At 38.5% G+C, this 12,436-nt stretch overlaps 1 protein-coding gene across 1 annotated transcript in view; it reads left to right on the forward strand.

Moving 5' to 3' along the window:
- Positions 1-12,436, forward strand: part of LOC138827152 (zinc finger protein 658B-like) — a 193,244-nt gene that overhangs the window by 141,820 nt on the left and 38,988 nt on the right. Inside the window, exons 12-15 of the mRNA XM_070022632.1 lie at positions 2,501-2,559; positions 5,337-5,463; positions 6,662-6,751; positions 9,136-9,747. Coding sequence (XP_069878733.1) covers positions 2,501-2,559; positions 5,337-5,463; positions 6,662-6,751; positions 9,136-9,747 — 888 coding nt within the window. The remainder of the gene's footprint in view (positions 1-2,500; positions 2,560-5,336; positions 5,464-6,661; positions 6,752-9,135; positions 9,748-12,436) is intronic.

Raw genomic sequence — 12,436 nt, forward strand, 5'->3', positions numbered from 1 at the left:
AGGGTGGCACTGAGCATTGTGGGAATTGTAGTCTCCTTGGAGGATATTTTCTTTGAAAGTCCTGGGTTGTTTTTGTTTTTTGGAGGGTGGAGGTGGGGCAGAAGATGCTTTTGTGCATGCGTCTCCCTGCCCACCATGGGTGTTTTAAATCTGCATCTTCTGGATTCTTTTCCTTTGCCTTGCTGCTGGAAGTGCGCAGAAATACAGTTTTGCCTTCCATAGGTGTTAGCCAGGAGCCCTGGGCCCAGCTCTGTGCAGTGGAGCTTGGGATCTGTAACTTGAAGGAATCTCAGGCTTTGGAACTGAGGCAGGTAGGAATTGTGTCATTGCTGCAGGAGTCTCCCCTCCATGGGTTTCTGTTTGTTTTTCTGTTTCTGTTTATTTGGAGGGCGGTGAACTCTGGGCCTGAAAGCAGCATTCCTGAGCTCCTCAGCTCAGAGGGAGAGCTTGATACTTGAACCAAAGCGCCTACTTCCCTCTCCATGCTTTTCTCCAGTATGGAGTTGATAATTTGCTTGAGGTTCAAATGTCTGAGAGCAAGCTGGGTGATTGTCCAGACCAGGAGAGCCCAAAAATTGTGCACTTGTACTCCAAGACCAAGGGATTCTTCTATTAACCCATATGACTTTATTTGCTTTGCCTACGTGTAAGAGGAGTACAGGAAGAATTCTAGTGAAATTGTGAGGTGTGTGCCTGCCTAGAGTCCTCTTACATTGAAGTTGTATTTGGGGCTTCTGTGATTTTTCTCCTAGAGATATTTTAATCTATTTGGCTTGAGTTTTTAATCTCCTGGCTTGAGTTCACACGTGTTTGTATTCGACACTGTTTCTAGAGACAGTTGTACACTGCATATTGGAGTAGTGAGTGCTGGTCCTGTACTTTTAGGAATGAAGCCTAGCAATGTTTGAAGCAGAGCACCCTATGAATAGGAATCTCCATCATAAATGGACAGACCCTGTCAATTCTGAGAATCCCTAAAGGGAAAAACAGAAAACCACAAGAAGGGGAAGATGTTGCTAGCTTCCTTTGCCTTATGCAAAAATTGTTGCTACTTCCCTGAGCACCAGATTCACGTGGTACTCTTTCCTACACCACTCTCAATCACTTTGTGTTGTTGCAAGATTAAACTAATTTCTAGGAGGCATGATGAGCTGGATTGAGGAATAAGCCAGAGCATGGTTATGAGAGGGTGCCTGAGGCTGTGGTTTGGAATGGTGGGGTAATTGTTATGACTGAAAGTATCTATTCATGTAGTAATCCCTAATCCTCTTCTTGCTAATTTATTCAGCCTGTTAATGCTGTGATTTTTAGTATGTAATCATGCAAACTTATATTAAATGTGCCATCTATGGATTTGCTAATGCTAGCTCTAATTGATTGGTTGTGCTTGGTTGTACAGAAAGTGTTGGTCTGGGACATGTGGCCTAAAAAGAAAATTCACAGAAGAAAACTTGAGGTAATATGTCTTACTCAAGGTTGTATGCTTTGTAGGTGTTACTTATTTTCAGGTGTGTCATGCCTATATCGATTATTTTATGTTGTATCTTTAGGATGGCCAAGGTTCTTCGCATGACTGTTTAGGGAAATGAACCTTAGGGACTTCTCAAACCTGGGTTACCTGATCTTTTCTAATGTCCCTTTGGCCAAAGCATTTTAAATGGCAAATTGCTAATCATTGCATATGTGTGCAATGGGTAGAGTGAAATGTGCGATTTGACACCCACTATTGAAATAGTATAACATAAGAAATATACTCTATAAACATTTTTATCTCTAACTTTGGGTGAAAATTACTGAGTTACATCCTACATGTTATCCACGGTGTTTAAATACGTAAATGAATGAGGTAGAACACAAAATACAATGGATGCCTAGGATACTTTTGTATTAAAAAGACAGTTCATGGGCTTGAAATGTGGCTCAGTGGTAGAGTGCTTGCCTTGCCTGTATGATGTCCTGGGTTCGATTCCTCAGCACCACATAAGCAGAAACTGCTGGAAGTGGTGCTGTGGCTCAAGTGGTAGAGCACTAGCCTTGAGCTGAAGAGCTGAGGGACAGCGCCCAGGCCCAGAGTTGCGGCACCTTGTCTGGCAAAAAAAAAAAAAAAAGGAAAAAAAAACCAGTTCATACATCCTGAAGTATATTCAGTAATAATAACGTTTAGTAGAAATATATGTTTTTGCTTTCAATTATTCAATAATTTCAGTGGGAACATTCATTTTTTGAATTTAGTGTGTACTTAAACAAAGAAATTAGTTGCTTTAATAATATCTAACAGGAAATTGACTGGATTTGTGTTTATTGGACACTTTAATGCTCTGCCTGAGAAATTAAAGTTTCTTTGCTTATAAGAAGGCTTTATGTTTTCAGGAAAAAATAAATAAAATTTTTTTAAAAAGTTTATGGTTTTGCATCCCATGTATCATGTTTGCAAGAGGAAATTCTGGGCCCAAAATCTCACAGATTCATATCTGAATGCATCATTTCCCTTATATCCCAGCCATGTTTCCAGAATCTTCTGCTCATTGTCAGCAGCAAGACAGAATGAATGGATCTCTGGTGAGTTGTTTTATTATTTTCATTTGTTTTCCATTCCATTATATGAACCTAAAGATGTCCAAAAATTAAAAACAATACCAACCACACAGATTCAGCCTCAGGAGCATATTCATAAATCAGATAAAAAAGACTTGTAAATTAGCAGATAAAGATTGCTTGTAGGTTTCATAGATTAAATGGTTATATTCTAAGTTGAATTCAGATTGGCTTCAGAATGTCTAGGTTTCATCTTGTCAAAAAATGTAGTCATACCTGTTATGTGATGTAATGACACCAAGCAGGTTACTTCTCATGGAAGGTGAAGGATAGATTGCCACCAGATCACTTCCTCATGAGTAACATTAAACTCTCTCAATGAAATTTTCTTGGAATTACTGAAATAGTGTGGTCATACATACCTTCATGTGTTCTTAAGGAATGATTAACCTATATGTACTTAAATTACTCTCCATATATAGTTCTTGGACTGCTTCATGGTCTTGGTCTTACTTGAAACTTCGCCTGTATTTGTTGCTAAGCTTTATGGTCTTTCTACAAATTCCTGTTTGTTTTCTAAAGTATTTTCACGAGATTTCTTTCCTCTATTTTCTCTCTCTATTTTTGATTTTCTACTTGCTAGTGTTGGTTATTTTTCTCTTTCTCTCTCTTTGTATCTATCTTTTTATCATTTTTTTCTTTTTTCATTCCCTCTTTCCTCCATATGTGTCTCAGATTTTCTTAGTGATCAGCTTTAAGTTGCTGACATGGCTCTTAGGATTGACATTTTTTTTTCCTGTAGTATAGGAATATTATTGCCTAGAGAGTTCTACAGGATTCAAGAAACAAAGAAAATTAGAGAAACACAAAAACACAAACAGATAGACTTAGGGGAAACCAGGGTTCCAAAGGCTCTCTGGCACTTTGTCCCTGTGTGCCAGAAAGCTAGCATAGTTCCTTGAGTGCACACTGGGAAGATTACCATTGACAACATGCAAAAATGAATTATCTATACTAATAGTACAATCAGAGCCACAACAGGTTGTGAGGAAAACATGTTTTCTTATTCTCCTGAAACAGTAGACTGTCGCCCAGAGAAAATGCAGACATGGAGTTCACATTACCTAGCCTTCAAGGTGAACAGCAGCTCAGTTTCAGATGCTATCTTTCCAACAGTAAGGAAAAGGCCTGCACTCCAGTCTCTTAACCCTCTCCAGATTTCTCTTTTAAGGCTTCTGCAGCCAGCTCTCAGTGCTCTCAATTCTGTCAGGCTGGAATTCCAACCTCTCAAACCTTTTCCCCTTCAGCTCAACTTCAGAGTTCCGTTCAGAAAAGTACATCTTTCCCCCAATTGATAAACTACAAGGAAATCTGATTTCACCTGATTCTGTTATTTTGGTCTAACTTCATTTGTCGTGGTATTCAGTTTTGTTTTTCCATACCACTACTTTTAAATATTTCACTCACTGTCAGTATAAGATAGGTAATTTTGATAAAAAAAAATACAGTGACGAAGTTTTCCCTATTAGAAATATCATTGGTTGCAAAATCCCACATATGTTTGCTCAGGAATTGATTTTGATCTCTGAGGAATTTCGCTATTAACTAACACAAGGGAAAATGTATCCTTAGGGCTCTACTGGAGAAATGACTGAGGAATATGTAACACATTTGAGCATTTGGTCATATTTATCATTTTTGTCATCTTGAGTGTTCCTTGAGCGTATATTAATTTGCCTCCACCTTCCATGAAGACCTATTAAAATGAAAATCTTCTCAAGGAACATTTTATTCTCCTCCCACCTATATTTTGTATTGTAGAATGTAGAGAAAGTTTACAAAACTTCATGATAGCAGTTCTTTTTTACATAGGAAGGAAATATCAGGGAATCTATGACCACACTTCAATATTTAGTATTTAAACCAACCATGGTGAACCTAGGATATTTTTATGTGGGAACTAAATCAAGTCTTATAAGGGCTCAATAAATCATTAGCTACTTTCTGGAGTACTGTTACTGTTTTTTAATATACATGTGGACACTGCTTTTCCTTGATCTAGTAATGTTGTAGGTTCTGTATCCCATGTGATATCCTGAATGTGTTCTGCTTGCTTATGAGAGTACTTGTTAATAGAAGGTCTAAAAAGGATTTATGGTGAAACAGTATATGTAAAGGCAGAAAAAATATTTGTTTAATTCATTTTTATGCTGATATGTACTAAAATTTTATAAAAAATAACAATATAATTTTTTAGACACCACCTTAGACTTAATGTCACTATGCCAGATTATTGTCTCCTTAGAGTTTTTATCTTGTCTCTATTGCTAGCAGCAGAAATGTGTTTGCATGCATTAGGGAATCTGTAACTTTTTATTGGTCTTGGGGTTTGAATTCTAGACCTGGTTGTTGTCCCTCAGTTCTTCAGGTCAAGGTGAGTGCTCTACCACTTGAGTCACAGTGCTACTTTCAGTTTTCTGGTGGTTTATTGGAGATAAGTGTCTCATGGACTTTCCTGCCTGGGCTGGCCATGAGCCTTGATCCTCAGACCTCAGCCTCCTCAATAGCTAGGATTACAGGCATCAGCCACCAGGTGCCCTGCAAATCTGTGTATTTTAATGGCCAGGTTTATGTATTGTCAAATATGTCTAATTTGCTATTTAATTTTCCCAGTTAAAAGATAACACAGCCAGCTGCAAACATTTTATGTAAGATAAAAGCATACCTGCAGCATAATGGAATTCCAGATTGGAATTCTCATGACTCTGGTCTAATTTCTTGATGGAAATGTGCCATTACAGAAGCTGATGTCATTTGACGATGTGGCTGTGTACTTCACCTGGAAGGAGTGGCAGAATCTGGATCCTGGACAGAGGAACCTTTATAGAGAAGTAATGCTGGAGACCTATAGCAACTTAATGTCCTTGGGTGAGCAAAGGTCACTTTTAATTGGAAGATCAAGTGCTTTTATTTTAGTAGACATTTGACTGTTTATGTTGTTTAGGTATAATATTCCAGTCCATTCCCAGGTAAAAAACTGCTAGTATAAAAGCCAACCAAAGTCAGGTCTGGGAGCTTGATATTGTTTGCCTTTCACACTACTGCTTCAGCCACAACACCATTTTGGCTTTTGTTTTGGGGTATAGTCTGAATTTCCATCCCAGGTTGGTTTCAATCCTGCCTCTTCTGATCTTACCTCCTAAATGTAGGGTTAGAAGTATAAGCCTTTGGACCATTACATTTTGTTTAAAAAAAAAAAGATTCCAGTCCATAGGAAGTGTCATTTCTTTCTAAGGGAAACTTCAACTTCATTATATGTAACTCAAGAGCTAATTTTATTCTCATTGTTTAACAAGGCAAATTAGTAGTTGGACAAAAGTTCTAAACGATGATCCACTAACAGGAAACTGACTTCCCAGACTTGGGGTGATTATTATAGGTGGATCTGCAGTCTAGAAAGAATATATATTACTAGTGTCAGTACGATTTGGAAATAAGTAGTTGAAAGTGTGAAAGTGTGTATTTGTAAGCCAAACCTGACATAGGTTGCATTGTTTCAAGCTTGGAATCCTAGATACTCTGGAGGTGGAAATCTGAAGATTTTGGTTTGAAGCAAGCAACTGTAGAAAAATGAACATGAGACTCTTATCTCCAATTAACCATTCCAAAACTAGAAAGGTAGCCAAGACTCAAAGTAGTAGAATGCTAGATCTGAGCAAAATAGCTGAGTTCAAGCCACACAATTGGCAAAATAAATGAGTAGCTGGGGAAAAGTCCACCATGGAGCTGTTAGAATTGAGACACCATGGGTTGGGAAGGTGGCTCAGTGGTAGAGCGCTTGTCTTGCATGCTTGAGTCACTGAGTTCGATTGCTCAGCACCACATAAGCATAAAAAAATCCAGAATTGGTGTTGTGGCTCAAGTGATAGAGTGCTAGCCTTGAGCTTAAGAGCTGAGAGACAGCTCCCAGGTCCAGAGTTCAGGCCCCACAACAGAACCCACCCACCAAAAAATAAAAAAATTGAGAAACCAGATTTAGGAGCAACCTTGTGAGCAGGATGTCTGCAACCTTCTATTAATGATGACCCAGCAAGAACAATAGTTCTCCACTATTTCTTAATCACAGGCCTCTGTGTTCCTAAACCTAAATTGATTGTCAAGCTGGAGCAAGGTACAGATCCATGGATAAGAGAAGACTCAGAAGAGAATTTCACAGGTGAGTTAATTAGCATCTTGAAGGTGATGATTGGTCCAGAGCCTATTGGTCTGTTTATCTTGAGCTGTTTAGAGGGAAATATTCCTTGTACGCCTGAGTCATGTGTAGCAGAAAAGTAGGTGATCTTTTGTCTCAAGGAATTGTAAATCCAGAATTCACGTGGAGACAAACTGAATTTGGTGTGCCAGTGTAGTTAATGTTAGCAATTCTCTTTTTCTGTAGAGAAGTCATTCATAAAGAGAAAAAGACAATAAAAATTGTAGAAAGGAGATCTCATTTTCTTTTAAACTAGTATTATGAAGTTAGGAGGCAAATAGGAGTATGCTAGGGCTGCTATCCTCTGCTGTGACAATTTCTCATCAGTTATGCTGTGCATAGAGTGAGATTCAGAATGGAAGCATTAAAAGTACATAGATGAATAATTTGAGTAAATATTTCCTTGACAAAAAAAGAAAAATCTGAAATACAGAAAAACATTATTTTCCATTGTAAAATGTCAGTACTACTTTCTCAATTACTACATTGCATAGAAAATATATATTCTCAAAATTGGTTAACTACATGTAGAAAAATAAAGCTAGATCCTTATATATCACCCTGTACCAGAATCAACTCCAAATGGATCAAAGACCTTGAACTCAAAGCAGACACTCTGAAAACATTACAGGATGGAATAGGAGAAACCCTAGGTCTCCTTGGCTCAGGCCGAAATTTCCTGAATAGAGACCCGGAAACACAACAAATAAAAGAAAGGTTGGACAAATGGGATTGCATAAGGTTGCAGAGGTTCTGCAGGGCAAATGACATAGCTATCAAGATCAATAGAAAGCCCACCGATTGGGAGAAGATCTTTACTAGCCATACAACGGACAAGGGTCTCATATCTAAAATATACTTGGAACTCAAAAAATTAAACCACCCAACAACAAATCCTCAAAGAAACAACTGCCCAATAAATAAGTGGGCGAAAGACTTAAAGAGAAGCTTCTCTGAAGAAGAAAGAAGGATGGCCAATAGACACATGAAGAAATGTTCAACATCCCTAGCCATAAAAGAAATGCAAATCAAAACAACATTGAGATATCACCTCACTCTAGTTGGAACAGCAAAAATCAAGAACTCTAACAACAACAGATGCTGGAGGGGATGTGGACAGAAAGGAACCTTACTTCATTGTTGATGGGAATGTAAACTTGTTCAACCACTTTGGAAAGCAGTATGGAGGTTCCTCAAAAGACTTCACATAGAACTCCCCTATGATCCAGCAATCCCACTTTTGGGCATTTACCCAAATGTTTACAAACAAGACCACACTAAAGCTACCAGCACAACTATGTTTATCGCAGCATTATTTACCATAGCTAAGATATGGAACCAACCCAGATGCCCCTCAGTAGATGAATGGATCAAGAAAATGTGGTATATATACACAATGGAATTCTATGCCTCCATCAGAAAGAATGACATTGCCCCATTAATTAGGAAATGGAAAGGCTTGGAAAAAATTATATTAAGTGAAGTATGCCAGGCCCAAAGAAACATAGGTCCCATGGTTTCCCTTATTTGCAATATCTAGTATAGGTATGAGTCAAGCGGAAAAGGTCAGATAATGTGATGTTAGGAAGAAGAACCCTTAAATATGTATTTTAATGTTTTCGTTTCTTTCATGCATGTGTTTCTAATGCATTTATAAGATTATTTCTTTGTTGCTTTGTATGTCCCTCCCCCACAGTGTAACCCCCGCTTTCACTATATTTGATGTCAGTATAACATGTGGAGGAGATGGGGACAAACAAGTCGTTTAAGGATTCAGGTGGACCTGTTGCAACAATGAGAAGTACAAAATGTCATGTCAAAACCAGCTTTACAATGTCGGTGTGTGGGGGGGAGGGGGGTATGATTGGGTGGGGGGGAGGGGGGAGGCTGGGAAGGGAGGTGAAGGGTAAACAAAGGAGGAGGTTGCAATGCTTGGTAAGAAATGTATGCATTATCCTGCCCATGTAATTGTAACCCCTCTGTACAGTATGTTCTCAAATAAAATAAAATAAAATAAAATAAAATAAAATAAAAGAGAAAATATATATTCTGAATAAAGGAATGCTTTGATATTTGAAAATCTTGTAACAGAGTGTGAGAAAATACCTTTACATTAAGGAATTTATGGATCTCATTTATGTTTTTGTCTATTTTCCTGTTATTTATTTTAGATGTCCCAGAAATGGAGGATGAAATTAGCACCTGTCAGGAAAGTCACAATAAATATCTCTCTGAAGTAGCAGTCATGAATAATAACCCATGGGAGGAAAAAGTGAGACTTATAATAAGTTTTAATTTGAGCTCAAAACAGAAGTCAGAACTGATTAAGAATAATGGGAACTCCTTAGCAATGAGGACAGAAAAGGTCACTGGGTGTCAGAACATGGGTGTTTTCAGTGAACCTGGTAAAATGATTGCTGCATATCGTCCTCATGTGCCTTCTGTAGTTGAAGAATATAAACAATGTGAAAGGTCTTTCACTGAGAAGACATACCCTATCATCCCTCAGAGAAAACAGACAGGAGAGAAACCTTATGAATGTAACATGTGTGGAAAGATTTTCACCTGTAAGGCATACCTTACTGTGCACCTGAGAATTCACACAGGAAACAAACCATATGAATGTAATGTGTGTGGAAAGTCTTTCACCCAGAAGTCACACCTTACTGTCCACCAGAAAAGACACACAGGTGAGAAACCTTTTCAATGGAACATGTGTGAAATGTCTTTCACCTGGAAGTCAAACCTTACTACCCACCGGAGAACACACACAGGAAAGCAACCTTATGAATGTAATATTTGGGGAAAATCTTTCAAATGGAAGTCAAACCTCACTGTCCACCAGAGAACACACACAGGGGAGAAACCTTATGAATGCAATGTGTGTGGAAAGTCTTCTGTCAAGAAGGCATGCCTTACTGTCCACCAGAGAACACATACTAGAGAGAAACCTTATGAATGTAACATGTGTGGAAAGTCTTTCACCCAGAAATCAAGGCTTACTAGACATCAGAGAACACACTGGAGAGAAACCTCATGAATGTAACAGGTGTGGAAAGTCTTTCACCAAGAAGTCATACATTACTGGCCACAAGACAAAACACACAAGAGAGAAACCTTATGAATGTAACATGCATGTCATCTATCACCTGGAAGTCAAACCTCACTGTCCATCAGAAAAGACACACAGGAAAGAAACCTTATGAATGTCATATGTGTGAAAAGTCTTAGCCAGAAGCTACACCTTACTGTCCACCAGAGAGCACAAAAACAGGAGAAAAATTTTATGAATGTAAGCTATATGGAAAGTCTTTCACCCAGAACATACAACTTTCTGTCCATCAGAAAAAAACCCACCAGACAGAAATGTTATGTATGTAGCAGGAATGGAAATTCTTTCACCTGTAAAGCACACATTAACATCCATCACAGAACACAAGGAGAGAAACCTTATGAATGCAACCAGTGTGGAAAGACCTGGAGGTCACAGCTTAATACACATAAGTTGATTCACACAAATGAAATAACTTAGGATTGTACCAAATGGACAAAGTTTTCGATCTGTAAGAAAATTGAAATTGCAATACAGAACTAATACAGGATAGAGACCTTATCATATAGCAGATGTGGAGTCCTCCAACTAGAAAACACAGCTCAGGGTTGATCACAGAACACACAAAACACACAGACAGAGACACACCCTCTCACACAAAGAGGAGAGAAATCCTACATAGGAAAAATAAATGGAAAGGTTTTCAAGAAAAAGTCCTAACTCAGTTTGCATCAGAGAACAGACACAGATGAGAAAATACAAAGGTAACAAATGTGGAAAGTCTTTTACCAAGTATTCATGGATCCAAGTTCATAGAACACACACACTAAAGAAATCTTACAAATATTACAAATGTGGAAATCCTTTGATCAGAAAGGAATACCTCATGTTCATCAGAGAACTGACTCATGTAGGAGAAAACAAAGTAGTGCATAGAACCTATGTGAAATGACTTTCAATCAGAAATGAATCCTGAGCATATGTGAGAGCATAGACAGGAAAGAAATTATGAGTATAGAAAACATTTTCCCAGAAGTCATATCTGTACAGGTTCCAGAGACCGGGACACATAGCAGAATTTCTGTAAATATAAACATGAGAGGAAGTGTTTCAACCAGAAGCTGTCCTTTAGCAATTAGTAAAACATTCACCCAGGAAATAGCCCAATGTACTGAGTTGAAGCCAAGCTGGCTTGAAAGGAGATTCTTTCATCTTGGCCTCCATAAAAGCTAGGAATCAAAGCATGAGCTCTGTGGGCCGTTCTGAAGAAATCTCTCTCTGGTAACAGGAGGTTTCCTTCAGTGCTTTACCTCATGCTTCCTGTGCCTTCAACAATTTCAGTATTTATTTTAATTGTTCAAAGAGAATCCTTAAATCCAGCTTATGATTCCATGTACAAGAAAAGGACAGTGGACTTCACATTGCAAGATTTAGCTAGTTGCTAGCTTAACCTCTTCCGTCACACTGTTCACCCTTTTGCTTTTTTGCGGGGGGGGAAGATACGGTTGTGTGGCCTGAACTCTGGGCCTGGGTGCTGTCCCTCAGCTCTTCAGCTCAAGGTTAGCACTCTACCATTTTAGCCACAGCACCACTTCCAGCTTTTTTTTTCTTTTTGCTTATGTGGTGCTGGGGATTCGACAGGACCTCATGCATGCAAGGCAAGCACTGTACCACTGAGCCACCTTCCCAGCCCAACACTTCTGCTTATCTACAGAGGAATAGTGAAAAAAATTGGGGGATTGGGAGGCACCTGTGCCCTTGCTCATCCTACTTGTACCACCCCCCCCCCCCCCCGCACACCATCCATTTGGAAATAGCTCATTCTCCCATGTTTATAAACTGGATGCTTTCTGAGAAGGGATGGTTCACAGACTGGAGTCCTACCTTGGCCTGTTTTATAGCTCAATTTATGAACCAACATACCACATTCATTTAAAGTATGCCTGATGATAACATTTTATTAATGTTTTCTATTATTTTGTTATTATCATGTGGCCAACTCTTTGCTTGAACTCACAATTTAAGGGACTTAATGCTCATTGAATTGGTAATGTACCCTATCCTTCTTTTAATTTAAGACCAGCAATTAAAAATGAGCAATTACACTCCCTCATGTGTGGAATCTTAGCAACTCAGGAAGCCGAAATTAGATACAATTTGTAGGGTATCCCATGGAAAAGCTTAATGAAAATGGTATCTTAGCCAATAAAAGTGTGGCTCTGGTTATATGTGACTATCTTGTTTGCTACTTGTGATATGTAATTATAAAATTAGTGTGTCGAAAGGCCAAGGCAGAGAAGCAAGACCCTAATGTGAAAAATCAGTGAATCAAAAGGGCATCTGGTATAGAAGGTAAAGGAAGCCTCACAAATTTTTGCCCCTGAATTCACTTTGAGGACCAATAATAGGATCTGTGCAAACAATACATTCTTCCAAATATTTAGTGGAACCATTTGAATGTAGTTTACAGAATGATAGGTAAACAGTCCTTTACCAAGTAATTGCAAAAGGAACTTTGCATATGTCTATATGATGTTATGAATTTTATATCCTGTTATGTGGACACCATGAGTCCTGCTTGGATCAAGAAATTAAGA

The sequence above is a fragment of the Dipodomys merriami genome, unplaced genomic scaffold, assembly GCF_024711535.1.
Source record: "Dipodomys merriami isolate MVZ:Mamm:240054 unplaced genomic scaffold, mDipMer1.0.p SCAF_151, whole genome shotgun sequence".
NCBI lineage: Eukaryota > Metazoa > Chordata > Mammalia > Rodentia > Heteromyidae > Dipodomys > Dipodomys merriami.